Here is a 27,638-nt window from a genome sequence, read left to right as displayed (position 1 = left end):
TAACAGTAATACCAACAACAAAAATGAACAGTTGCCCACTGCTGCCTAGGGGGAAAGTTTCAGAGTCTTCATGTGGACCCAGTGGGGTGCCCAGACCAGGCATGCTGCCCTCTCCGTCCCTTGCTTTCATAGTGGATTGTGGGCAGTCAGACTTCTGGAAGGTTTGGGCTGGCAAGGGTCTCAGGGATGGGGGGGTGCTGAACAGACTTCTGGGGCCGGCAGGGGCGCTGGCCAAGGCTGAGGCTGTTCGGGCCCCTCTGCAGGGTCACTGGACACCCATCAAGCCCCAGCCCGGGCCCTGAACAAGACCCAGAGGGCACTGGAGCGCCTGAGGCTGCAACTGAGCCCGCCAGGGACCCTGCAGGGGAAACTGAGGCTGTTGGAGCAGGAGTCCGAGCAGCAGGAGCTGCAGATCCAAAGCTTCGAGAATGACCTCGCCGAGATCCGTGCTGACAAGGAGAACCTGGAGGCCATTCTGCATAGCCTGCCCAAGAGCTGTGCCAGCTGGCAGTGAGGGCCGCCCAGGCCCCCCGCTGTGGCCCTGGCCCGGGGCATGCCCATGCACCCCACAGCTGCACCCCTGCAGGCACACCCACAGAGCCTGCCGCTGTGCACCCACCCCAGGGGAATACCCACCTAGCCTTCCGAGTGCATGGTCACATCCTGTCCATGCCCACCAGCGTGAGTGTACCACACAGTTCACCCAGGCGTGCACTCCCATGCCATGCACAGAAGTGCACGCCCCAGTGTCCTAACACAGGCACACCTTGTGGGGACACGCCGGTGTGCACAGTGCACACGCGTATGCAAGTTTCTCTGCGCGTGCACGCATTACACTCAGTCCCCGCCGGTTCCGGTGCCTCGGCTGCGCCGCACCCCCTCCGGATGCTGGGGGCGGTGTTGTCGCCCTCACGCTTGTTTCGAAGGCAAGGACCCAGGCAGAGCTGGTGCCTGAGAGGCTGAGGAGGGACCACCTGCAGAGATCCGGGGTGGGTTTGGCAAGACAGAGGCCCCAGCCCCAGAGCTGCCCCCTGTCCTGCTGCAGGACATTCCGGGACACCCGCCATCGCCCGCTCTGCACAGCTGAGGGACCAGGCAGGCCAAGAGGTGCCAGGTCCTCAGCAGCGGTCTCGGGGGGTCTCAGCAGGAGAACCTGAGGCCTGGGGACCTCTAGGGCCGTGGTGCAGCCTACTCGGCCCACCAAGGGGATAGCCCACCCCTGCACGGTTATCACTGGCTCTGTGCAATGCTTGGTCTGGGCATCCTGGGAATCACCCGCCCTGGGCCCGGTGCTCCTTTCAGCCTGTGGCCTAACCAGAGAGCTGGGCCTCAAGGGCCTCAGGGGGACTAGGGTCCTGGGGGGAGCTCCTCTTTGGGATCCCATGACCCCAGTCGGCCTTTGACTGATTGACACTGGCCCTGAGGCCCTGTGGCCCTACCTGCCCCTGGGGAGGCCCCTGCTGGGTGTGGGGGCCTGGCTGCCTCTCCAGTCTGTCCTGCTGGGGAGTCCCCCTGTGGCCAGGCCCCCCGCCAGCCTCTGCCCAGGATTCCTGGCATTTCCTCCCGGAGCTCCTCCCTGTTCCCGGGGCCCTCTCTGCGCCAACATCAGGCCTTCAGCACCAGGATCGTGCCTCAGGAGCCCACCACCCCTCCCATGGCTCTTCTTGCCGCAGGCAGGGGGGACAGGCAGGAGCATGGACTGGTTCTGTTTAATGTGAAAATAAAGGACCCCTTTGCTAGCTGGGTGGCATGCCTTTGGTCCTCTCCTGCTGGTTGGCAGCAGGGCCCCGGCTGTCGGTGTAGACTCACTACCCTGGCATGTGGGTGCGCACGCCCAGCACCCGGTGAATGGGTGGAAGATTGTTCAGTGATCCACCTTGGTCCATGTGCAGTAGCAGGAAGGTGGCCAAAGCGGAGCTCACTGGCTTTGCCAGGGTCTTCCCGTGGGGAGGGCTCGGCTGGGGTCCGACGACCACAGGCACCTGCTCTCTTCCCTCCGCTCCAGGGGGTTTGTCAGGCAAAGCCTAGGGGAGCGCGAGGGGCCCTCAGCTGACCTCTGGTTCAGGCTGGAGACACTGAGGCAGGACACCGTGAACTCGATCAAGTGTCCCCCCGCACAGAAAGGCTCAGGGAGGGACACCAATGAGGAGGAGGAGGAGGAGGGCTTGGGCCAGGCCTTAAAGGGTGGGGAGACAGAGGGAACATTCCAGGCAGGAGGGTAGGCAATAGCTCAGGGTTCACAGGGTGGGGGCCTGGCCAGCACAGATCACTCCAGAACCCCAGGCTGTGTGGGTAGGATGGATTGTGGAGCACATGCAGTCTAAGCTCTTGGCCACATGGTCTGAACCCCTTTCAAGTTGGTTTGAATTAAAAAGGGGAGTTCGTTGGGAGGACATGGGAGTGTCTCCTAGAATCCTGGGGTGGGAAAGACTGCCAAGCCTCCAGACAGCCTGGGGCGGGGACTCTCTTGTCCCCTCCCTCCTGCCCCTTCCCTCGGCCTCTGCCTCTGCTTCTCCCCAGCCCACCGCCCCACCCATGTTTGCTTCCCCCCACCCCACCACAGAGCAGCTTTCTTTGCTCTTCCTGAGCTTGATGGAAGAGGATGCCCGCCCCCCCCCCCCTCTAGCCCCATGTCTTCGGTCAAACGCAGAGACAAGCTTGAAACTGTCCTGATTCCACCTTCTCTCAAGAGAGACAGACCCAGCTTAGGCCAGGGCTCCCCACTCCTAGTCAGAATAAGAGGAGTCTCTGGGTACAAGGCCATATACTGAGAGCTTGTCTGAACCCGTCCAGATCTGTTGGAGGAGAGCATTCAGGGAAGAGGCATGGTCCTCCACAGACAAGCTGAAAGCCAAGGCCATGGGCGGTGAGGGGTGCGCGTGTGTGTGAGAGAGAGAGAGAGACACGTGGTGGACATCAGTGACCCAGGGAGGGACTCTGTAGGTAGGAGAGGAAGGACAGGGGCAGGAGGCTGGTGCTCTAGAGGGAGTTTGAGGATTGGGGTCTGGTGTAGGTGGTGCCAAGGAGACCCAGGTTCTTTGAAGACCCCTGGGACAGATAGGGTCTGATGCCCTGGGGCCCCTCTTCCCCAGCACCCGGTTTCTGTGCTGATAAAGGCACACAGCCATCCGGATGCCTGCTCTTGGCATTAAACCCCTATCCACTCCAGCTGTGGGGCTCAGCCAAGCCCAGTCTCAGCATCCAAATTGGAGGGGGGGAGGGAATAGGCCTCCTCTCCATTCCATGGTGACGTACCTCAGGCTTGACATCTCGTGAGTCATGCGGTCCAGTCATGCCTGCTGTGTGCAGAGCCACTCTCCGGCCCCCAGAGGTGGGGCTGTGCTGGGTGGAATGTGGCAGCTGTTGAACATCTGGCTAGCAAGGCAGCCCAGCAGCTGAGCACTGGAAGGTGGGGTGGCCTCTGCCCCGCGGAGTGGCTGACGGGGCCAACCACCGCAACCAACCAGGGCAACAGGCCATCTGAGCCTGGACTGGGAAGTGTGTCATGAGGGCCCTATTCTAGGTTAGGTCCCTAATCTGGCCTCCAGATGGACGTCTCCCATCAACCGAGGGCTGTAATTCCTAAGCCCTTCTCCCCTGCAAGCTTTTACTCTCTGCTCAAACCACCCTGAAAGTCATAAAAGTTATAACAGCCAGCGCTTGGTGAGAGGCGCTGTTTCCTCCATTCTGCAGCTCCGGACACTGAGCCTCAAACAAGTGGGGGCCTTGCCCAAGGTCACACAGCTTGGCCAGACCCAAAGCCTAGAGGAGGATGGGCATCCAAGAATAACCTAGGGGAAGCAGGTGCTCACTGTGCTGGGGACGTGGGGCCTTGAACTGCGGCTGCCCTGGCATTGGCCCACCTTGGGACATTCCATTCGGTCCAGCCCTCTTCCTTGGGACAACCTGGCCACTTTGTTGCCCAGTGACAACCACAGAAAAGACTACCAGCTGGCCCCAGGATCCCAGTCCTGGGGGTGAAGATGAAGGCAAGTCTGTGGGGAAGGAGACGTCCTAGAGCCGATCCCCAGGGACACACTCAGTGTGTGGGTGTGGGGGGCGGGTATTACTGGTGACCAGGTGTGCTGTTCGCCCAGGACAGTTCCCACTTGTACCTGTGACTGCCAGCATAATTATTAGGATTGCCACCCTTCACTCTCAGAAATGTCCTGATTTGGACATGAGACTGCATTACTGCCCTGTCACTAGTCCCTGGTTCCTGCACCCCGAGCCCCACTCCCCCAGGAGCTGGAGGCTTGGGTTATTATCATCCCAGTGGACTTGTCCCCCAGGCTTCAGCTTCCTGACCTTTCTGTAAAATGGGAACACCAAGTCCTATTTCACAGAGTTTTGAGAATGAAACGACATAAATATATCCTGTACTGACCTGGCAAAGTGCCTGATGCATAGTGAGTGCTCAAGAAACAGATTTTATTAAAACAAATCATTCTGATTGATTTAAAGCATCACTGATGTCTTCGTAGCACTTTGTCATGATGCATTTTCCCAACTCCAAAGACAACCGACCCTGAAAGTTTTCACATTTTTCTTTCCAGAGTTAAAAGTAAAGGTTGGGGAGGCCGGCCTGCCTTCTCCGAGCGCGTGCGGCGCCAAGGGCCACGGGAACCTAACAGCTTCGGCTGGTGGAGCGCTCGCTCGCTGCCGCCGGGACCGCATTTAATCCTTACGGCCACCCCAACAAGTGCGTCCTGAGATCGTCCCCACTTTCTTTCTGGGGACACCGCGGCCCGGGACGGGGAAGGGACCCGGGGAGGTCCCGGGCGGCCCCGCGCCGTGCATTTTCCGCGCCCTCCAGCAGAGGGGCGGGCGGCGGGCGCGGCGTCCCGCATAATAGGCGCTTTGATACTGGCGGCGGGGCGGGAGGGCCCGGGGCGGGCGGTGGGGGTGGGGTGGGGAGGGAGGGAGGGGTGTGTCCGGCCTCCCGCGCCATCCCTCCGCCCCTCCGTCCCGCCGCCACACGCCGCCGGAGCTCGGACCGGGCGCCTCTCCCTCCTCGTCGTGCCTCGCCGCGGCCGCCAAGCCCCGAGCCGGCGGGAGCCCCGCGCTCACCATGTCGGTCGCGCTCAGCAACAGGTTCCAAGGTAGGCGCTGCCGTCCCCGCGCCGTTCCGCGCCCCTGCCCCGCCCCCCGGCGCGGAGTCCCCTGCCCGCCACCTGCGCGCGCGGGGCTGACGGCGGGGCCCGCGGCGCGCGGCCCGGGGAGACCCCCGCTTCCCGGGCCGCCTCTTTGTCTCCTGCAGGAGGGAAGGCGTTCGGCTTGCTCAAAGCCCGGCAGGAGAGGAGGCTGGCCGAGATCAACAGGGTAAGCGCGTACAGCCGGGGCGGCCTGCGAGTCGCCCCCAGATACCCCAGCGCCCCTCAGGTCCCCCCTCCTTCTGCGGGGCTGTGCCAGCCGCCACATCAACCCCCTTGTCTTCTTCCTCTGGGCTTCCCCCAGTTTCCTCCCTCGGCCCCTTGCCCCCGTGCCTCCGACTCCAGGTAGGTCCCCCTCCACCGCCCCCACCCCCTCCGCCCAACTCGGCTCCCGCGTCTCGGGTTGCAAGTTGTTACTCTTCGACTGGGGAGGTGGGGCTCGCCCGAGAGCTTTGATGCCGCGCGGCCGGGCCTCCCCGGAAGCCCGCCTGGGACCGGCGGCAAGGATTGGGCTCAGGGAGGGACCCCCGATGTCTCGGAGCAGTCCCCGGTAGTACGGCCGCGGGAGGGAAGGGAGGCCCAGAGAGGCTAGGTGGCTCCCCCGAGATGGCACAGCGAGTCCAAGCGGGGCTGCCTTTAGAACCCGGGGTCCAGACTGCAGGATGGTGCTCCCTCCCCCACAGAAAACGCAAGCCCCCCCCCCCCAGCTCTTTCTCACTCCAGCTTTTAGGAAAGGTTCTCTGAGACACTTGATGCTTTTCTTGTTGGACCTCATGGATTTCTTTATAGAAATCTGCTGTTGCCAGGCACACAATGGGAGCTCCTTAAACGTTTGCTTAATGACCGCGTAAATTCTAGAAAATAAGGAAAAGTGTCAGGGTCTGCCCAGATTGGCCAAAGCTCAAAAGCAGCAGAGCCCGAGCTTTGGGGTTTTGTGAGATCTGGGCTCGGGCCTGGCCTCCATCAGGTACCCGATCTCAGAATGAAGTTGGGGTCATCATGAGGGCTCACCGAGGGAAGGCATGTAGTGTATGTGGTCCAACACCTGGCAGGAGGGGTGACTTCTGGGGACGGTGCTAGAATTCTTTTCTAAGGTAGACGTCTCCCAGATCCCCTCCTGACAGGCATGCCCACTGAAACAAGGCTGGGCATTCCCCCTGCTGGCTCCCTCAGCTGCTGGGCACCCAAGTTGTAAGCCCAGCTCAGAGTCCCCAAATGGGAAGCTGGTGACGGTCAGCAGGGTCCGGGTCAAGGCGATGTGGAGGTGGGTCCCGGGGCTGCGGTACAGCTGTCGTATTTTGTAGTAGTTCTCCTTGCCAAGGTTTGCAGTCTTAATTCCCTCCTTGATTTTTTGAAGTGTCTGGAACGAGGCAGTCTATCTGATTTCTTTCCGCTGGCTGTAGGAATCCCAAGCAGGGCTCTGGGGACCCAGGGTCCCTCCAAGTAAACTCTGGTCCCTTCTGTGCCATCATTACCCTGCCTCTTGGTGCCATCTTGAACGCAGCTGAAAGGGAGACTGGACGTGTGGCCGGGGCTCTCAGGGGTCGAGGCTGCTGGGCTCCCTCCCAGTTTACTCTGCAGCCAGCCCGCCCTTGGTCTTGGCTGCTCTTGCCCTCTGGACAGAAGCCTGGAACCCTGACCTCATACAGCCCCCTGGGCCACTCGACAGGGCGGGTTCCAAGCTGGCTGAATCCACCCACAGCCCGCAGGACCCTGAGCCAGAGACAGCTGGAGATGGGGGAGAGGTGACTACGGTGAGACAAAACACAGTTGCTGAGAATGTGTGGGACTTTCATGCCAGTCCTGCCCTTGGTCGGGGGGGAAGCCGGGGCGGGGGGGGGGGGGTGCGGTAAGCTACACTGGTGGTTTGGGCGGTGAACTGGCTTGGCTCAGAAGGCGGTAGGGCCGTGGCTCTCAGGGGCTGATCTGAACAGTGCTAGGACTGGAGAAAGGGAGCAAGAAGGGGCCATGTGTCACCGCCTTGGGACCCCGAAGCCCAGAGAGGGCAGGCAGCTGGCTAAGGCCACACAGACACACAGAGCCGGTGACAGAACTTGCGGTCTGCTGTCCTTTCCCTACCCAGAAGCTATTCGGAGCCCAACCATGCGAACCTGGGCTGCTCCTGGGCTGTTGGATCAAACCACAGGAAGGGGACTCCAGGATCAAACCAGAAGTTTGAGCTGCTTCCCCCCACAGGAGGTCCGGGCAGCCCCCCATCGTGTGGAGTCCTGAGTGGGGGTGAAGGGGTGGGCAGAGCGCTCACTGGCTCTATGACCTTGGGTACGCACTTGAGATAATGGAAGTTTGGTGGTGGTGACTTTTTAGCGAGATGATCTGCGTAAAGCACGGAGCTATGATTGTTGTCATCGGTTTGTTTGGTGCTCTTTTAAAGACAGACAGTGGAATTCCAGGGGCAAGGTCTGAGACAAGCCACAGCCCATGCTGGCTGCTCAGCTTGGGCCAGACCCTTCCACGAGGCAGACGCTTAGGCTTCCCTGCCTGAGATGGGAGCGATGATCCCTGCTCTGTTCCGAGTCCCTGCGACAATCAGTGGAGACGAGCAGACAGGCACTCTTTGCAGACTGAGGGAGTCGCTCTGTTTGAGGGTCTGAGTCCGCTTCACCCATGACCGTAACCACAGCAGAAGTTCCCCAGGGTGGGCGGATTCTAGAGGGAACCATGTTGGCAGCCCAGACGGCCTTTCTTTGGGGTGCAGCTTCACTGCCGCCACTGGAGCAGAGCTTCTGGGGGGCCGGACGGAGCGGTTTCCCAGTGGCCCTGCGGAAGCAGGAGCGACTGGAGGATGGGGCCTCGTGACTCACTGGCTGTGTGTGTCTGAGCACCTCTGTGGCTGCTGCCTGGGGCCAAGCCCAGCCTGGCTGGCAGCTCTGGGGGCTTCTCTGGGCCAACACCCCAGTGCCCTCTGGGGCCTTCCCCCCCCCAGGGCTGGGCCAGCTCCCAGGGGATAGCAGGGCAGCTCAGTCTTAGCTGTTGTTGTTATAAGGGTCAGGAGCAAAAATAGAAGGAGACTTGGGTGGACCTAGAGGTCCTGGGGGGCTGCATGGAAATGCACTTTTTTTGGCTTTGCTCTAGTTTTTGTGATCATTGTCTGAGCACTTGGCATGAGCTGGGCAGCGTGCCAGGAGTGCTTCGGGCATTATCTCACCGAGCGCTCACTCTAATCTCGTGAGTGTCTATTCCCATTTTACAGAAGACAGGACGCAGAGGGGCTGAGTACATTGCCTGAAGCCACCCCGTCTCTGCCTTGCGTGGGCATGTGTGTGTGCACGCGTGCGTGTGCGCGCGAGCATGTGTGGGTGTTCTCGGCACTACTGAAGGGGGCAGGACGTGTGCGCGCCTCCTACTCCCCCCCCCACATAGCTGACATTCCCTGAGCCTTGGTGGCATGGCAGGTGACCCCGGGCCAGCCAGGCCTGGCCTTATATGGCAACGGGACGAATTCTCTCCAGCTTCCCACAGGGACAGAGAGAAGGAGTGGGGCCGGGGGGGTTGCCCTGCAGAGTGCCCTCACCGTCGGGACTGAGCGGGAGGAGCCCAGGGGAGGGCGAGGGCTGCATCTCGAAGCGGCCAGGGGCCAGGATCTTTAACAGAGACCGTGCGTCGTGCCTTGGCCCGTGCGCAGTACTTGGCATGCATCATCTCGGCGACTCCTCCGGATGGAGCGCTTGACTAGACAGATGTGCGAGAGACATCTGTAAATACCCCATGGGACAGGGATTACTCAGGCTCACGGTTTAGAGATGAGGAAACAGCTCGGTGAAGTTACCTGCCCACGGTCACCCAGCCAGGAAGTGGCAGAGCTGGGATTCCGACTCCGGACGGCACCCGTGACCTGCCGGGGACTCTGTCCGCCAGGTGGCCTGTGACACAGGCCTTTCCTGCTTAGGTGATAAAGATCTCTGGCTACTGGCCCACCTTCCCAGCCCTCCTGGGTCGAGTGAAGGGCACTCGGCATTCCCTGTAGCATTTAGGGGCCTAATGGGTATTTCAGAGCCCATGCACCGTCTGTACTGGGAAGAGCTGGACAGGGCAGGCTGGGGATCTGTGGCCCGGTGTTATATGTCCCCTGTCCTGCCCTAGCAATAGGGGACCTCTGAGACCCGAGCCAGGTACTACGCAGGTGTGTCTCTTGCCCTGTGTACCCTGTGTTACCCTGTCTGTCCCTGCCTGGGTGACTATGCCCTGCTGGCATCGCTGGGCACCCGTCTCTCTTGCTCTTCCTTAATATATTATAAGGGAGATGGTGATAAGTGGCCACGTGAGCCTCCGAGGATTCAGTGTCCCCGCGGGTACAGCCGGTCTCGACCTTGGCGTGGCCGTGTCACGGGAAGCCGGGGATGGAATTTCTGTCGGGTCTGCTTCATTTGTGTCATGTGTGGGGTGTTTTTCTTTAGCTGCTCCATCTGCTGGCAAGGATGCTGCCTCCAGATGAGGCCCCGGAGCTGCCATGGGGAGCGTGAGCCTGCTGCCCTTGTGGGTGCACGTTACAGGCCCCTGCTGCGCACCAGCCACCAGACCGGGCACAGGCCTGGCCCTGGCCCTTTAAGAGCCTGTGGGTTGCGTCAGAGGCATCTCGGCCCAGGCCCGGTATGGTGCTGCCTGTCCTTGGGGGTTTTGCCCAGGGCTCCAGCCACCAGCTCCTTGGATGGCCTCCAAGATGGTGATATCTGCCCGCCCCAAAATTTTGCTGCAGCTAATACATAAAGACAAGCCCGGAGGGCCAGGAGCAAGCATCCGGGAGCAGGTGCTAGAGGTACCAGGCCAGAAAGAGAGTTAAGGAGGGGGTGGGGGAGGGGGGAGCAGGCAGGTGGCTGGGATCCGGAAGGCCGGACACAGCGAGGGCTGCCAGCCTCTGCTGGTTTTGGAAATATTCCCTTCCGGGCACAAGTGCCTCGATGGGGCTCTCAGGGATGGGGGTAGATTCTGACGTGCATCAGAGGTTGGAGAGGACCAAGAGAGGCAGTGGTGAGCAGGTGTGGCTGTGGGCGCCGTCCCCTGGGGCTGTGATGGGAGCACTGTGTCCCGTGTGGATGGCCCATCACTGCCAAGTCCGCCAGGTGTCCAAGGACAAATCGAAGCTTGCCCTTGCAGAGGGATGGCCAAAGGGTCAAGGCTCACCAGGAGGACTCCGTGGCGCAACAACAGAGAGTTGTGGGTGGGTCTCTGCCCTTCCCCTGCTCATGCTTCTCCCTTGGTGAGGCCTGAGTTTGGGCGATCCAGACGCATCATAGTAACTGCTAACACTTAGGCAGTGTGCTCGGAGCCAGGCTCTCTCTATGCAGTTAGCCCATCTAATCCTTACATCAACCCAATGACGAGGTTCTGTCATCATGATCGTACTTTACGGATGAGGAAGCTGAGGCCCAGAGTGGTAAAGCAAGTTGCCCAGGGCCACAGAGCCAGCAAGTGCTGGAGCTGGGATTTGAACCCCGGCAACTTGATTCACCCTCCCTCCCCAAGCCCTCTGCCCTGCACACCCTGCACCTGGCCACTGTGGTTGGAGGCAAGACTTTCCCTTCTGGGGCCTCAGTTTCCCCAGCTATGGAAAAAGGAGGACGAGCTGGATGCTCTGAGTCCCTTCCAGGTTCTGGGCCTGTGTGGGCATTTAGCAGTCCTCCCACCTTCCTGGGCCTTGCCCGTGGACACTCCGGTTTGAGGCTCACAGCTTCCTGTTTTTGACCCCAGACTCCTGCCCACTTGCAGATTCTGGCTCTTTGCGAGGGACTGACCAGGCCATCATTTCAGAGTCCAGGGGCCCCTGCACCCCTCAGACCTGGAAGCCCCGACAGCAGTTCCTGCAGCTGGAAGAACTTGTCTTTTGGGACAGTGCATTGGAGTGGAGAGGGGCATGGGGGTGGAGGAATGCCTCCTCATCTCCCTGGTGGGCTATAGAGCAGCTCCCTGGCCTCTGGAATAACCCCTTTCTGCAGCCGCCCAAGAGGAAAGGGAAATCTCAGTATTGACTTTCTTTGCCCAGAAACCCGTGGCCGGGCCACCCTCTCCTTGTCTGGAGCAGGGAAGGAGCGGGCATGGTGAAGGGAGGTAGACTCTGCTTGAATTGTTCAAACTTTGCAATGTTGAGCAAGTTGAGCAATGTCTCTGGGCCTCAGCTGTCCCATCTATCCAATGGGAATACCCAGACTGGGGAAAGAGAAATCATAACTAGCCTAAGTCTGGCGAGGGGGTTTGCTTCCGAATCTATTTGGTAGCTGATGATGGTCTGGATGGTGAGCTGTGGGCTTTGTAAGTGCATTGTACGCGTGTAAGTGTTAGGAGGTCCCAGTAATTAACGGCTAACACTTATGTGGTATTTACTAGGTGCCAGGCACTGTGTGAGTCCTTCCCATGTATTTGCTTACATCCTGCGATTCTCGGGCCAAGCCTAGGAGGCGTTTTTATCCTTCCTACAGATGAAGGCACCAAGGCACAGACAAACGAAGTCATTTCCATGCAGATCCGGTCCCAGGCCTTGCCACTCCAGCTCGCCCTCTTTTTGTTTCTTCTTCTGCTTTTGTTCCAAACATCTGCGGTGGCTTCTGTCCCTTTCTCCTCTGCCTGGGGACCCAGAGGCAGGCCAGCTGCGGGTCCCAGAGCGTGGACACACAGGGTACCTGCCCACTGGACCTGGCTGTGCCCCGAGGCTGGGCAAGGATCCCAGGGAGGGGGGAGGGGGGAGGAGGGAGGACCCCGGACGTGGGGAGGCTGTGGGCTGTGCATGAGCAGGAACCAAGAATGCAAAGCTTGGAGCCGGGCTGGGAGCTGGCAGCCCTACCAATGAGACTCCTGTTTCTGCTGCCCACCTGCCCCCTCCCTGGCGCCCTGCCGAGGGCCCGGTCCACACAGCTGCCCCAAGCCCAGGGTCAGCATGGCTTGCCCACCCACCCATGAACGGGTCAGATGCCTCTCTCCCAGCCCTGGCCACTCTGTGGCTCAAGCCCTTGTCATTTGGGGCTCTAAGGAAAAATGGGATTCCCCTCTTTGAGCCCCTCCGGTCTGTGTCGCACGCGTACGCATTTGCAAAGCTGCCCCACCTTGTCAGGGCGGAGAGCGGAGAAAGTGATTCCGGGCTGAACGCCAGGCTTCTCCAGTCACTCAACAGAGGTTTCCTGAGCACCTACTATGTGCTGGGCACCTGTGGGGCATGAGACAGTAAGCACCCCCTCCTTCTGGCACCTGTGGCCGCAGGCTTGCCTCCTCCCAACAGCCCCGACCCTGGGTCACTTGGGTTCCTCGGCTCTGTGCAGGGAAGGAGCCCAGACAGTCTCCACTGTGGACGTGAACCCCAGCGCGGTCACTCGGCAGCTGTGCAGCTTTGAGCGAGTTCTTTATCCTCTCTGGTTCTCAGTTCATCCACTCAGCCTGCTGCTATCGATTGAGCACCTACTATGTGCAGCCTACACTATAGCAGGGGGAGGGGAGACAGACAATGGACGAGACCCTTGTAATTAGCATCACATTGTAAATAGCGTTTGGAGGTGACTCATCCGTTGGACAAAAGGAGATGCTCGGCCAGATAAGGGGGGTTGGGAGTAGGCGGGTTGGGAGTAGGCAGGTGACTGCGGTGGGCAGGATGGATGGGGTTTGCCTCCTTGAGAAGGTGATAGTTGAGCCAATGCGTGAAGACGGTGAGGGAGAGAGCCATGCGGGTGTGGGGGAGTGAGTGCTGCAGGAAGGGGGCACAGCCAAGGACAAAGGTCCCAAGCTGGGAGCAAGCCTGGCACAGGGGAGGCCCGGAAAGGAGGCCTGCGTGGCCGAGGCACTCACTTTAGCGGTGGGGGTGGGGTGGGGGGAGATCCCCAGTAAAACAGCATGTCAGGTGTCAGAAGCACGAAGGAGAAAACTGGCTTCTTTGGCGAGAAGACAATAAGCGTGGTTCCCCAGGGCTGGTGTGCCTACCAGCCCTGGGTCGGGCCCAGTGAACAGGAGTCACTGCCTGGTCGTCCTGTGATCGATCGTCTGTGTGTGATCTGATTCTGAGATCAGGGGCTGTGTCCCACCCCTTGAGCCCAACCTGCCTGGGTCCCTGCAGGGGGTTGCTACCTGTTGGGGACAGGCTCTGGCTGGTGCAGGATTTCTGGTTGACCAGAATGTGGGAGCTGGGAGGGCCCCCAGGCCTCTCACCAGAGGTTCCCAGATGTTGGGCCTGGCCTGTACCCTTGTGCCTCCCCCATGAAGGTTTTCCAGTTCCCAAAATGGTCAAGCGAAGGGAACACGGGGGCAATGCGGTGAACCGAACATAGGCTAAATGGATTCCATTGAACAATTATGAACTTCCTACTTTTACGAAATGTCCTTTTTTTTAGAAGATTTTATTTACAAGAAAGAGAGAGCAGGGGGAGGAGCAGAGGGAGAGGGACAAACAGACTCCACACTGAGCGCAGAGCCCGACACGGGGCTCGCCGTCAGGACCCCAGATCATGACCTGAGCCGAAACCAAAAGTCGGATGCTCAGCTGACTGTGCCATGCACGCACCCCTGAAATGTCCTTTTTTGAACTCATGGCAACTGTCAGTGGTGATTATTTGAGTCTCTACTTGGCAAAATAAAACCTTGGCAGCCCTATATTAGCACCTCCCTCTATTTTTTACTTTTTGGGGACATGTTTCCTTCTGCATTATCCCAAAGTCCGGGAACCACTGACCTAGTTGTCCCTCTGCTGTGCACATAATAGGACCTGTGACCCCGGGTGGTGCCCGGTTTGCTCGGGGCCACAGACGAGTTAATTGTCCTACTTTTGGTCAGAGAATGGGGTGGGGCGGTGAAGAGCTATGAGAGGGAGCCAAGAGGAAGAGAAGTCCTGGACAGAGCCAGTCAGAAGGAGGATGGCCTCCCAGGCGGCAGGAGACGCTTCCAGCTCTGGCTAAGTGGAGGCAGGACCATGCGTGGCACCTGGTAACGAGGTCCAGGCTGTGGCCAGTCCACACCGTGGGCCCTGGGGTTGCTCTCTGCTAGGCTGCTGGAGGCCTGGACCCTGGAGTCCAACAGAATCGGGTTCCAAACGAAGCCTGTGCCTTCCTAGGTACAGGAATTTCAGACATGTCATCTGACCTCTCTGGCCTGGCTGTTTCCACCCTAGTGAGACAGCACAGTGCCCTCCCAAAGCAGAAATCCTGCACCGGCCAGAGCCCATCCACGATAGGTACCGACCCCCTCTAGGGATCCAGGCAAATTGGGCTCAAGGAGTCGGACGGAGCCCCCAGAACCAAGGAGGGGAGCCACGCTGGAGGGGGATACTCCTTCTCTGTCCAGGGGGGTTGAGTCAATGTGGAGGAACATGAACTCCCAAAGGGATCATAGTCTGCCTTGCACTTTGTCCTACCCGCTGCTGTTTGAGCGCCGACGAACCAGCCTGTCACTAGGTGGGTTATCCCCGTTGAGGGGCAGGCGCCCGAGGAGATGGGTACCCTTGTGCCCATTTCACAGCTAGTGAGGAGGCGACTGAGACCCAAACCCAGAGCACTTTATCATCAGTAATTCTCGTATTCATTCTCCTACATTAAAGCTCTTGGGGGTTTACACAGCAGACTGGCAAGTCTTGTGTTCTAGGAGATGCGTGAGTACAGACGTGGTCGTCAGTGAGTGGTACCTGGCAGCAGGAATTTAGAAACAGATGGAGTGACAGATCCAGGTAACATTTAACATCATTTTAAACGTGGGCTTCTTGTGGTTTTACAGTAAGGACCTTATTTCCCTGATCTCACCTGTTCCATGGATGCCTTGAACCTCTAGGGCCATGTACCCTGTGGTCCCTCAAAAACTGTTGAAGGAGGGGCAATGCCCATGTCCGGTCTGCTCAGTGATGAGGAAAGCGAGGTCCAGGGAAGAGGGGATTTGCGGAGTCCGGTGCTAGGATGGAAACATGCCCTCTGCTTCCCCATCTGAACACAGGCTCTGGGGCAGCTTGAAGATCAGCGAGAGGCGAGCCAGCTGCCTGGCGCTGTGCCCCGCATAACAGGTGCTTACCGATTGGTGGCATTTTGTTTTGAAGCCGGATGAATGCCTGCTCTCTGCCCATCTTTAAGTGTCGGGGTTAAGGACGTGGGCTCTATGGGAGTCGGAGCCGAGGTGAAGCTCTGCCTGGGTGAGCCTCAGTTCCCTCATCTGTAAAATGGGAGTAATGATAGTAGCTACCTTGTGGGCCCCCTGGGAGAGCCTAAGAGAGCATGCGGATTGGTGTTTGGAGGCTGTTGTTCGTGTCCCGCACCCCTCCCCCTCCCGCTCTGGTTCTGAAAGGCATCATTTGAGGGGAAGGTGGCCCTCTTTTACAGGTGAGGACACAGACGAGAGAGTAAGTGACGTCCCAAGCAACATACAATCATCTTTCTGGCTAGAGTAGAGACTAATAACGCAATAGTTGCTGTTTATTGAGCACTTGCTGTATACCAAGAGACGTACACCTCTCCTTGGATTCTCTTACGAACTTGAGAAGTAGCTGTGATGATTCTACCCATTTGTCAGATAAAACAATAGAGGTATAGGGAGGAATTAATAAGCTAGGGTCACATACTTAAGAAGTTAATGCTGGAAAGCAGACAGCTTGTGTTTGGGGCTCACGGCTTCATGGATCTTGGAGCTGGGGTGCCCTGGGGGAGGAGGCCCAGGTCCCTACACTGGTAATTCAGAGGCTGGCTGAAGGTGTTTAGGGCAGACCCTCCGGGCCCCACCCCGGGCTACCAAGCGTACTTCCTGCCCACAGGGCAGATTCCTGCAGACCTGCCTCTGGGGGTTGACAGGAGGCCAGGACAAACACTGGCTCCTCCTGCCCTCCCTGGCCAAGCCCGGCCACCTGGCGTGGGAGCAGACACGGGGCTGTGGGCCTACATGTCAGTGAGTTCTGCCTGCTGACCCGGTGCTCAGCGCTGTCCTTTCACCTTCGAAGGAGTTTCTCTGCGACCAGAAGTACAGTGATGAAGAGAACCTGCCAGAAAAGCTTGCTGCCTTCAAAGGTAAGCTGGGGCTGTCTGCCCCACCTCCAGGGAGAGCGGGGCTGGCCCCCTGGCACATAGGATTCCTTACCCCACAAGGCCAGCCTACGCCCCCTGTTCCTTCCAGAACGCCCTCCTGGAGGGCTGTGAGATGGGGTGCCCAGCCACAGGCCCAGGCACTGGCTCCTCTACCTGCCTCCATGCCACCCCAGGCCCCTCACCCTTGCCCGCAGCACCCCCCACCCCCCGACTGCCCAGCAGGCAGGGCTCAGGCTGGCTCCTGTCCGCTGCTGCCCAGACCCTACTCGCTCCTGGGGCCCCAGCACACAATCAGCCCTTTGTAGCAGCCCTGGCCTCTCCCCTCCGCGGGGGAGCGGCTCGGGAGCCCCTGTGCAGAATGGACGTTTGTGTCGCCACAGTGGGGCAGGGGGCAGAGTTTCTGCCCATTGAATCCCAGCAGCACGGGATGAAAAGAAAACAGGGCCCGGGAGCCCGCGCGGGGAGGGGGCGGCATAAAGGTCCCTCTGTTCCGGGCCCTGGCGCTTGGGTCCCAGCCAGCAGCTCGAAAGGAGAGGAGCCGTGCACATAAGGAGCAGGGCAGACCCACCTTTCCTGCCTGGGAGATGCTCTCGGCATGCAGGGAGCCCTGGCCGCTGGAGGACCTCAGAGAATATCCTCGAGGCCGCATGCGCCCTCCCCCCCATCTTGGCAACGTGGACATCCTCCCTGCTTTAAGGCGAAGAGCCTGCCCAGTGCTCCGCAGGCTGCTCACAGCTTCGTTGTCCTTAGGCAGGACACTGATGGCGAAGCATTTGTTGAGTGTTGACCTCGTGGGAAGCACTTCGAATGCGGTGTTGTGAGTGCCCCAGCTCATCCCAATTAAGCCAGGAAGGAGATGGGTGCGAGCTTCAATTTAGAGATGAAGAAACTCAGGCTCAGAGAGGCGGGGTCTCGTGTGTGGGGTCACACAGCTTTCCGATGGCTGAGTTAAGGTTTGATCACATGTTGGTCTCTCTCCAGAGAGAGAGTCCCCGCTCTGAACCGTTATGCAATGGGGCTGTTTACATTAACAAAAAGAATTAGAACAAAGACACCCCCGTCCCTGCCCCATTCCACCAACCCGTCGCCGCTGCCCATAGGAGAACCACGCAAAGCAGCAGCGGTCCATTCCCTTGTCTCTGGATACCAAGGGGGTCCCTCTCCGGAGGTGGCTCTGGGAGGAGAGACAGAGATCTCCTCTCCTTGTCTTCACTGGGACATAGGATGGACACAGCCCATTAGGGTGGACTGGAACCACTGGAACTGAGCTTGGAAGCAAAGGGACTGTAAAGGTTTTCAACTCACTCATTCATTTGACTTCCAAATGAGCACCTACTACGTGCCGGCCCCTCTGCAGGCCTGGGGGTACAATGGGGAGCGCACAGAGAACCCTGTGCAAAGGAGCTTGTGTGCAGCGGGGCGGGGGGGGAGAGAAGGACGCTGCTGAGCACCCAGATGGCCGAAGGGGCTTTGTGGGGGTGGCCGTGCCCAACCAGAAAGGCTGGGGAGCCCTGAAGGCGTGAGCAAGGGCCCTGAGAACACCTGGGAGGAACATCCAGGCAGAGGGGCAGCCCTCCCCAGCAGGAGTGTGGCAGGGTGGGGTGGGGTGGGGTGGGGTGGGGTGGAGGGAGGGGCCAGGGGCTGCAGCTGTGAGGGAGGAAGAGGCAGCTGGAGAGGCTGGAGGGCAGATTCTCATGAAGATCACAGGGACCACTCAGGCCGCTGCGAAGACCTTGGCCTTCTCCTACTGGCTGTTCAGTGCAGAGTAAACCCTGAGGGCTTTTTTTGTGGGGGGGGGGACCTGCCCAGGGCCACATGCCGCCCTTGTCAGAGGATACCGAGCTCATTGCTCCACATATCCTCCTTCACTGTTGGAGATTCCCTGGACCCTTTGATCAGAGAGGCTGAACTCAAGGCCTGGAGGTGAGGCTTGCGGGGGGAGGGTCTGTGTACCCCTGGACACTGTTTGTGCCACTTTGGGTCAAGGGCAGTTCACGGCATTTCTCTCCGGAGAACATCAGATTCTCAGTGGTGCCCACAACCCCCCAAAATGTGCAGAACCACAGGGACGCCTTAAATTGGTGGCTCCCACACCTGGCTGCCGGTCAGAATCACCTGAGACACTCTAGAATGTACCAGTTCCTGCCCCCACCCTTCCCAAAGCCACTGCATCCGTATATCGGTCTGGGAATCTGTTCTAGTCACTTTGGAGCCAGTGTGAGACAGCCAGCTCATGCTGGTGGGGACCTGGGCGGGAAGCAGCAGCTGGCTTCCTCAGGAGAGCGTCAGAATGGCCCCAGCACCTTCTTCCACGGCGCCCATGGGACAGGGGGGCAGGCGGGGCGAGCTCTTTCTCCAAAGACAGTGGCTGAGATGACAGGACTCACGGCAAGACTCCCAAGTGAGGGGGTGAGGAGGATGGGGTGGGCTCCCTGGGGACCCGGCCAGTTGCCCTCAAGGGCGTCTCTGGGACCCTGCTTCTGAGCTAATGCCAGTTTTTGCTCTGTGATTTCCAGAGAAGTACATGGAGTTTGACCTGAACAATGAAGGCGAGATTGGTAAGTGAGGCCTCGATGGCGCAAGGGGAGGAGGGCGTTCGGTGGGTGGAGGCTCTGAGGGTCCAGAGAGCCCCCCTGACCCACCTGTGTGGGTAAGAAGCTTCCCCCATGGGCCAGGCCAGCGAGCCCCCCTTAAGCCTGGCTGCCTTCTACCCTGGATCCACGGCCCCCAGACTCCTCTCCTCACTGCTTCCCTCCCACCCACCTCCCTGCGCATGTCTCAGCCCTCCACGCTGGGTGCTGCGGGGACTCAGGATAGAGGGTGCCACCCCTGCCTGGGGCTGGCGATGCTCGGGCTCTTGACGGCCTGTACGCTGTCCTGCACTGGACACGGGGCTTCTGAGCACATTGCTCCCCTCCTCCAGCAGACCCTGATTGTATTGTGTGATCCAGGCGTGGGGGGTGACAAACGCGGTCCCATGGCCCTTAGGTCCAAACCATACCTTGGCCTTCACGAGTAATGCTATCACATGATCAAGGCCAGCTTAATTATCCCCGTTTCACAGACAGGGAAGCCGAGGCTCAGCAGGGGGAACTGACTCGCTTGGGGCTCGTGGTGGTGAAGCGGTGGCCCAGGGTCCAAGTCGTAGCCTTTGCTTCCCAAACTGGCTCTCCCTCCTCCGTTTCGCCCTGAGCTCTGTGTTGCTGCTGCCGCTGCATTGTTTCAGCCCCTCCTCTGTCTCGTCTCCTTCTTCTCCTTTTTAAATATTTTTATCCTTGTTTTCCTTCAGGAAAAAAAAAATGGGGGTTACCAAATTAATACGTTTTCATCATAAAAAACTTTGGAAAACGCAATAAAGGGCAAAGACAAAAATAAGCCAACCACAATCCTCCCTCCCAGAAAGAACTGCTCTAAACATTTTGGTTTATAACCTTCCACCTTTTGTTCCAATCACAAATGCAGTTTTAGAACCATTTTAGAACCTCCTTTTTAAAAACCAATATATTGTGCGTGTTTTGACATATGATTAACTTTTCTTTGGAAATATAATTAATGGCTGCATAATATTCCATCGCGGGCCCGGACTGTCATTTACTCAGCCAATGCCTTAGTACCTCCCATTTAGACAATTGCAGTTTTAACGACTTCTGATAGTCCTGTGAAGAGCATCTTTGTACATGAATCTTTGTCCACATCGCCGATTATTTCTTTAGAGTAAATCTCAGGAATTAGACATTCTGGGTCAAAGGCTTTTGAAGCATCTTGCCAAATTGCCTTCCAGAAAGGTCTTGCCAATTTTGAGTCTGGCCAGCGGCGTGTGGGAGACCTCTCACTTTTCCCCGCAGAGTGCTGCCTAGTTTTCTTCCAAATGCCCTGGACAGCCTGGCACCTTGGGGTCTGGCATCAGTCCTGTCCGTCCTGCTCTCGGGTGAGCTGTCGCACCACTCCCCTGGCCCGAAAATCAGCCCCCTGTCCCGCCTCTCTCCCGCCATCCTTTGCCGACCCATTGTTCACAGAACGATCTGTAGGAAATTGCCTAAGATCTGGGGAGCCGGGAGGTCAGAGGCTGCGATTCTGTGGACTGGAGTGACTTTTTGGTGCCTCCCTTGTTTTCCTTGAATTTTGTTCCTTTGTTCGTTTTCCTGCTCTGCAGGGTATTTTTGGCCCCCTCGCCCTGCCAGCGGGGCGGAACCCTGGGACTGCTGGGCGGGAGAGGCAGGTGGAGAGAAGCTGCCCCCGGCACCCTGCAGGATGACTTTCCCTGCCTCGGGTCAAGCCAACAGCCTGACCCCACCTTGCTGGGCAGTGACTCCCTGGGGAGCTGGAGCAGCGGGCACACGGCTCACCCTAGACTCGGGGCGCAGCAGACATAACAGTGGAGAGTAGTGGCTCCCTTACTGAACACCTGTTTTGTGCCGGGTATTTCTCATGCATCGTGCCCTCTCAGATGATCCCATTGACCCATTTTACCGCTTTGGGGGGCAGAGTCTCAGAGAGGTTAAGTAGGTTGCCCGAGGTCCCACAGCAAGGAGGAGCAGAGCTGGATTCCAGCCCAAGTCCATGTCCCTAACCACTCATCTATACTCCCTCTGAGGAGAGCAGGGGAGGGTGTGATGGGCTCATTCCTTGCTCGCGGCCTATCTCCAGTTGACGGATCTGCTTTTCCTCTGGCAGACCTGATGTCTTTAAAGAGGATGATGGAGAAGCTCGGGGTCCCCAAGACCCACCTGGAGATGAAAAAGATGATCTCAGAGGTGACAGGTGGGGTCAGCGACACCATCTCCTACCGAGACTTTGTGAACATGATGCTGGGGAAGCGGTCAGCTGTCCTCAAGCTGTGAGTACCTCCCGCCTCTCCTGGGGCCTCAGAAGGCAAAGTCATTGTGCATGGAGAGGCCTTGGCCCAGCCAGGAGGGAACTCCCCGTGTGACCTGCTGGACGAGGTGCTTGGTTTCTTTGAGCCCGATTTCCTTATCTGTCGAATGGTCACGTTAATCCATACCTCGCAGGCAACATGGGCCTGCAGCAGAACTTCCGGTAGAATGAGCACTCAGGAAGTAGAATGATGGTGGTAAGGATACATCCACTGTGGGGGCACCTGGGGGGGCTCAGCGGGTGGAGCATCTGCCTTTGGCTCAGGTCATGATCCCGGGGTCCTGGGATCGAGCCCCGCATTGGGCTCCCTGCTCGGTTGAGAGTCTGCTTTTCCTTCTCCCCCTGCCCCTCCCCCTGCTTGTGTGCTCTCTCTCTCTCAAATAAATAAATAAAATCTTATCTACTGTGAAACCTTCTGAGCCTGGGTTTCCTCATTGGTAAAGTGATCCCACCCCCCACGGGGTTGTGGAGAGCGTAATATAGTTAACGACCGGCTCTGAAGGGAGACAGAGTTCAAATCTTGATGCTGTTACTTGCCCCCTAACCGACCCTGGGCAAATCCCCTTAGGTCCCGAGCCTGAGTTTCTTGGTTTGTAAGCGAGAGATGATAATATGTATCTTGTGTCAAGTGTTTTCCTGAGGGCTAGTGACGTAAGGCATAGCAAGGCCCCCCTGCCCAGTACCTGGCTCTTGGCAAACACCTGGTATGTGGTGGCCAAAATCACACTTCCCAGCTCCTGCCCCCCCCCCCCCCCCCCGCAGAGAGATTCCCTGGAGAATCTCTGGTTTTGAACGTACGGGTGTAAAATATACCACCTCATTTGTTACAAAGAGGGAAGTCGAGGCCCAAGGAAGCTGAGGAAGTGCTCATGAGCGGGGCTTCGAGTATGAGGTGGGATGGGGCAAGAGGTGTCGTGGGAAAACCATCAAGGTCAGACCACAGTACACCTGGGATGCCAGACGCCCCAGGTGGCAGCAAAGGAGTGTCGATGCTCGTAGAAAACTAAGATTTTGTGCATTTACTATGTGGCAGGCACTGGTCTACCCAGTGACTCCTTAGACGTATCATTTATTAATTCGGCAAATATCGATTGAGCACCAGCTACGTACCAAGAATTATTCTAGGTGCTGGGGACACATGATTTGCTGGCCTCATGGAGCTTACATTCTCATGGCAAGAGACAGACAAAAACAAAATCAAAAACCCAAAAAACTAAAATGCCAGATCGCAATGGTGTCGTACAGAGAAAAACAAAGTGGATGAGAGGAACAGGGGGTGCGACAGAGGGCGGGGAGGATCTTATTGAGAAGGCAACACTTGACAAGAGCCCTGAGGGCGGGAGATGTAAAGAGATGAGCCCTGTGAAGATCTGGGGAAAAGCATTCCAGGCAGAGGAAGCAACAAGTGCAAAGGCCCTGAGGCAGACTGTGCTTGTATGCTCAAGGGAACGACACAGAAGCTAGTGTGTCTGGCCATCAGTGAGTGCAGTGAGTGAAGGCTGAGTTTGCAGAGACGGGCAGGGGCCAGGTGACATGGGGCCTTGTAGGTCCCGGTCCCACTTAGCATTTGGCACTAATGTGGAGGGATGCCATTGGACGACTGTAAGCTAGGGGCTGACTTTTAAAAGCCTCTGGCTGCGGCAGAGTTGAGAGTGGCAGCAGGGAGGCTGTGCAGGCAAGAGATGAGGCCACTCGGCCTGGAGAAGGAAGCAGCGAAGGTAGGCAGAAGCTGCTGGAACCGGGAATGATTAGGGAGACAGAGCTGGAAGACTTGCTTCGATGCCCAGATAGGGGTGTAAAGGGCAACAAGGAGTCAGATGATCCTATCTGTCTGCGGTGAGTGAGGTTGCTGTTTGCTTTAGGGGAAGAGCCGGCAGGGAAGGCAGGAATCAGGAGTTGAGTTTTTGATGGATTAAGTTGGAAGTGTCCTTTCGACATCCAAGGGTAAAAGTCAAGGAGGGCCTGGACGTGCAGATCGGCTCAGAGGTGGCCTGCTTGTGGACTGTCACCCTTTGGATGGGATTTATAGCCAGGGGTCAGAAAGAGCCCAGCCAAGGTATGACTACAGGAAGAGTGGGGTACTTGAAACAGTTCTAGGCTGTTGGCACTTTTGGCATCCGTATTTCCAGACGGAAACACTGAGCATCAGTGGGGAGTGGGGTTGTCTTTTTCTTGAGTTACCAGCTGGGAAATAGTAGGGGTGGGATTCAAATCAGGCTGTTTCCCTCCAGAGGCTCCATCCAGAACCCCTATCCTCTAACTTCCCGGATGCTACTTTTTTTGAGAACGAGAGAGTGGAGGGGGGGGAGCGAGGGAGAGGGAGAGAGAGAATCCTAAGCAGGCTGCATGCCCAGAGTGGAGCCCAATTTGGGGCTCAATCTCACGATCCTGAGATCATGACCTGAGCTGAAATCAAGAGTCGGCACTTAACCAACTGAGCCACCCAGGCACCCCAGATGTTACTCTTAAAACCTTGGGAGGTTTTTGAAGATCTGAAGGGGTTTTGAGCAGAGCCATGGCCCAGCCTAGCTCTGCCTCCTTCAGGCAGCGTGGTTAGGGGAAGACGCATGGCTTACAGAGGTCTTTGTACCTCAGTTTTCTGTTCTGTGGAATGGGGCTAGAGCCCCTTCCACACAGAGAAGAACCCACTGGAGAATGGAGGCAAGGGCATTTGGTTGAGGACCCTGCAGACAGGAGGGCTAGGATGATCTCTCCCTGGATGAGGGAAGGAATCTTAATCCTGCTTTTCCCCCCCCTCTGTCTCCAAACCAGAGTCATGATGTTTGAAGGAAAAGCCAACGAGAGCAGCCCCAAGCCAGTTGGCCCCCCTCCAGAAAGAGACATTGCCAGCCTGCCCTGAGGACCTCCGTCTGGACCCGCCCCCCCCCCCGTTCCTCCCCCCTGATCTTGCTGCCCTTCTTGATTCATTGTGATTTGTCTTATTTGTTTTGTCTGGTCGTCATGCGTTTGTTTTGGTTTCAATCAGCAGAATCAGTGATCTCTTTGTAAAGCACAAATTATCTGCCTTAAAGCGGCTCTGGGCCAGGGAATTCTGAGCCTTGGGGACCCTCCCTCTCATCTTCCCTCCTTCTCTCTTCCCTGTGCAGAAGGGCTGACATCAAACCAAAACCTGGAGGGGGCAGCCAGGGCAGGAAGACTGGAAGACTGTGATCCCCACGCTTGGAGCTGGCATAGTCCGTCCTTCCAGGGTCCCTGAGCTAAGTCCAGGCTTGCTGGCCTGGCCCTGGTGAGGACCACAGTCCACTTTCAGAAGACCCTGGAGTGGAACCTAGGCTCTCCTCAGACAGCTCTGTGGTTCCGTGCTCTTGTGTCGTCTAGGGCGTGACCACTGTGTCCCACCTCCCCCACTGACCTCCTCCCTCAGCCCACACTTCTCATCCTTGGGGAGGTGACAGAAGGAGAGAAGGAGAGGGGCTTGGCAATCTGAGCCCTTCAGGAAGGTTCCAGAAGGAATCCTCTGGCCTTGCCCGCAGCCACACCTTTACAGGCAGCTCGGAGGGAAAGTGCAGCCCCCGTGTCCTTTGTGAGGGCAGCAAAGGGCTTTGGGGGTAGAAGGGAGGCGAGGGGCCTTGGGAGGGGTGTCTGTTCAGTCTGGTGCCACCTTTTGGGGAGGATGCTGAGGACAGCAGGATAGGAGGAGGAATAGAAGGCTCATGGCAAACCGTCAGCACCACTAATAAGCCAAGAGCTGAGAAATAGAAGGTTGCCTTTCTGATCCCAGTCTGCTTGAAACCTGACTGTGCTCCCCGATTTGCCTTGCCACCTTACTCCATTCATTCATTCATTCATTCACTCACTCAGTCATTCAGTGGCTATTTATTGACCACCTATTATAAGCTTTAAGTCCCCCCACTTTGTCCTGACATGTGCCTTGCCCTCTAACCCATTTCCATTCACCCAAAACCTTGAGCTTGGGGATTGGATTGGAGTTCCTTATGATGGATTCCCAAGGTTTGAGAGCTCTGATCCACTCTGTAGGTTTGCTAGACCTGTCCTCTTATTTCACAGGTGGGAAAACTGGTGCTCACAGGGATTAAGTGCCTTGCCAAGGGGTTAATCTGGAGATGGAAGTCTGGACTGGAACCCAGCTGTTCAGATGCCGTGCCCAACCTCTTCTCTGCTCTGGGCAGTCTCAGTGATGAAAACGAGGGAAGGGGTGGGGGGGGGCAATCTTCTAGGTCAGTACCTGGGCCAGGACTCACCCTTCCCAGTGCCTCCATGTCAGCACCAGGGTTTGGGTGAGGGCCCGGCTGCCTCTGCAGTTCTGCCTTCCCTAGAGCTTCTCCGCCAAGCCACTTCTCAGAACTCAAGCAGGAAGGTGTCCCACTTACCCCCATCTTGGCTGAGCAGGGACCCCAGCCCTGACCCCATCTGTGTTCTGGAGTCCCTTACCCTGCCCACTCAGGACTTAGATGCACTCGTCCATTGAACATACTTATTAAGCACCTGCTATGGGCCAAGAGCTAAGAACCAGAGAGTGAAATGGACACTCATGGAATTTAGTCTAGTGGGGAAGTCAGAACCAGACAACAACCCGTAAGATGAATGTTAAGAAAGAGGGGACTGTGGGGTGACTGCACTGCAATCCTGGGCCCAAGACTGAGCAAGAGTCTTGGTGAAGCCCTCGCCAAACATTAAGTGGAAATGTCAGGGTGCTGTTGGAGGTGGGAGTCAGTGTGGGCCCCCTGCAGCTGCTTAGTGACCCGTAATCAAGGGCTTAAGGAGCTGCCCTTGCAGCAGCTTGAGGGAGTGGAGCAGTTAGGGGATGGGGAATTGCCCAGGTTGGGTCAATCCACTGGTCTCAACCAGTTCCTGGAACAAGATTATTTGGCCATGACTGGCTGATCTTCAGCCTAAGGAGTCGCTTCATATGCACAAGCCTAGTTGAAATTTAAACCCCAGCAAAAACAGTTCTCCCTGTAAATATAAAATCTCACCCCACCACCTCCTCTGCCTCTCCCTCCCCCCAGATCATTAGACGAACGACTGCCTGTCCCCACCCCTTCCCACTGGCCTCTCTTCTCTAGGACAGGCTGAGACCTTTGAGCAAGGTAGTACCTTCCATAACTAACCATTATAGTCAGTGTACCCGTTCCTCACTCGGAGAGGAAGGCAGAAGCAACCACGCTTATTTCAACAGGTTCCACAGTTTACAAGACTGCAGGAAGATTTAAGGGAGGGGGACAAGTGGGTGTGTCCCCAGCTTCTGGAAAGGGCAGGAAAGAGTTCTCCCATTGGAAGGGGAGTGTCCTGGGAAACACCACCAGTTCTTCCACCATTTACTAGAACTCAATTCCTGGAGGGAGAGGGGCTCAAGAGTGGTCCCTAGAAAGGCGGGGGGTGCGTGTATTTCAGATTGTGGCTATTGGCTCTGGGACTTACTTCTCTGGCTAAGGGCTCAGCTTCTTAGAACTTCAGCTGTTTTCTTTCTGAAAGACCAAATCTAACTAATGTAACCAGCAACTCGGGGACCGCCACGTATGGCTTCGTCCCTGTGACTCAAAAGGAAGGAGTTTGCCGGGCACACTCAGGTGGATGAAGCGTGTCTGTGTGTGTGTGTGTGCATGTGAGTGTCTGTGGCGCCGGGTATCATCTCTACCGACTAGAAATAAAACAGACGAACTTATCAGTGTCTTGACTTGTGTATTTTGGGGACAGTTCCTGGGCTCAGCAAATTCAGAAAAGATAGCTAATATAGTAACAGCTCTGATGTATGTGTCCCGCGTGCCAGGCTCTGTTAAGTGCTGGACTTCATTACTCCTCACAACAGCCCTGTAAGTCTGGTTCTGTTACATTATCCTTATTTTATTTTTTTTAAAGATTTTATTTATTTATTCGACAGAGATAGAGACAGCCAGCGAGAGAGGGAACACAGGCAGGGGGAGCGGGAGAGGAAGAAGCAGGCTCATAGTGGAGGAGCCTGATGTGGGGCTCGATCCCATAACGCTGGGTTCACGCCCTGAGCCGAAGGCAGACGCTTAACCGCTGTGCCACCCAGGTGCCGCATGTTATCCTTATTTTAAAAATGAGTAGCAGGGGGGCGCCTGGATGGTTCAGTCAGTTAACCGTCTGCCTTTGGCTCAGGTCATGATCTCGGGGTCCAAGGAGGGAGCCCACCTGAGTGGGGAGTCTGCTTCTCCCCCCCCATCATGCCCTCTCTCTCAAATAAATCTTTAAAAAAAATTTTTAAATGAGACGCAGGCATAGAGCAGATAAGCAATTTGCTGAAAACCAAACAGTAAGTGGCAGAAAATACCCCCCCAGGTAACCCACAGGCTCCAGATTAAGAATTTCTGTCCTAGAGCATTTATAATTCCGATACAAACACCTGTACGGAGAACTGTCATCAATCAACGTATCCGGACAAACTGAATTCTAATCCTGCCTTCACCACTTTGCGAGTGAGGGGCACTGGGGAATTTTCTTAATTTCTCATCAATTAAATGACAACGATAAACCCCTCGGTAGCTAGGATGTCTTGGAGCTTAAATAACACGTCTGAAGTGTTTTGCGCAGTGCCCAGGCTCTTGCTCGGGAAATTACCATGGAAGGAGTAGACAAAGCTGATGGTTGGTACCCTTTGCCCTGCCCCTTTGAGCCTTCG

The 27,638-nt window shown here is 57.2% G+C and overlaps 2 protein-coding genes across 6 annotated transcripts in view; both read left to right on the top strand.

Moving 5' to 3' along the window:
- Positions 1–1,739, top strand: part of LAMC3 (laminin subunit gamma 3) — a 56,611-nt gene extending 54,872 nt beyond the window's left edge. For both annotated transcript variants that reach the window (XM_045771159.2, XM_045771161.2), the window contains exon 28: positions 264–1,739. In XM_045771159.2, the coding sequence (XP_045627115.2) occupies positions 264–514 (251 nt within the window). In that variant the 3' untranslated portion in view covers positions 515–1,739. The remainder of the gene's footprint in view (positions 1–263) is intronic.
- A 3,206-nt stretch (positions 1,740–4,945) lies between these two features.
- AIF1L (allograft inflammatory factor 1 like) lies at positions 4,946–26,660 on the top strand. Of its 4 annotated transcripts, XR_015727274.1 has the most exons (7): positions 4,946–5,102; positions 5,261–5,322; positions 16,054–16,120; positions 18,655–18,696; positions 20,813–20,975; positions 23,786–24,260; positions 25,043–26,660. XR_015727274.1 is itself a non-coding variant. In XM_045771064.2 (6 exons), exons 1-6 carry the CDS (start codon positions 5,072–5,074, stop codon positions 23,871–23,873), a joined length of 453 nt encoding a protein of 150 aa, XP_045627020.1. In that variant the 5' UTR covers positions 4,946–5,071; the 3' UTR covers positions 23,874–26,660. The 4 variants fall into 4 exon arrangements, 3 of the variants coding, with proteins under 3 accessions (XP_045627020.1, XP_045627021.1, XP_087725388.1); XM_045771064.2 differs by having other exon boundaries at positions 23,786–26,660; XM_045771065.2 differs by lacking the exons at positions 4,946–5,102; positions 5,261–5,322 and adding an exon at positions 6,709–6,907 and having other exon boundaries at positions 23,786–26,660.
- Positions 26,661–27,638: the final 978 nt, after the last annotated feature.

Source organism: Ursus americanus, chromosome 18 (genome assembly GCF_024610735.1).
Source record: "Ursus americanus isolate L20-20 chromosome 18, mUrsAme1.1.p, whole genome shotgun sequence".
Lineage (NCBI taxonomy): Eukaryota > Metazoa > Chordata > Mammalia > Carnivora > Ursidae > Ursus > Ursus americanus.
This window is presented reverse-complemented; position numbering and strand designations above follow the sequence as displayed.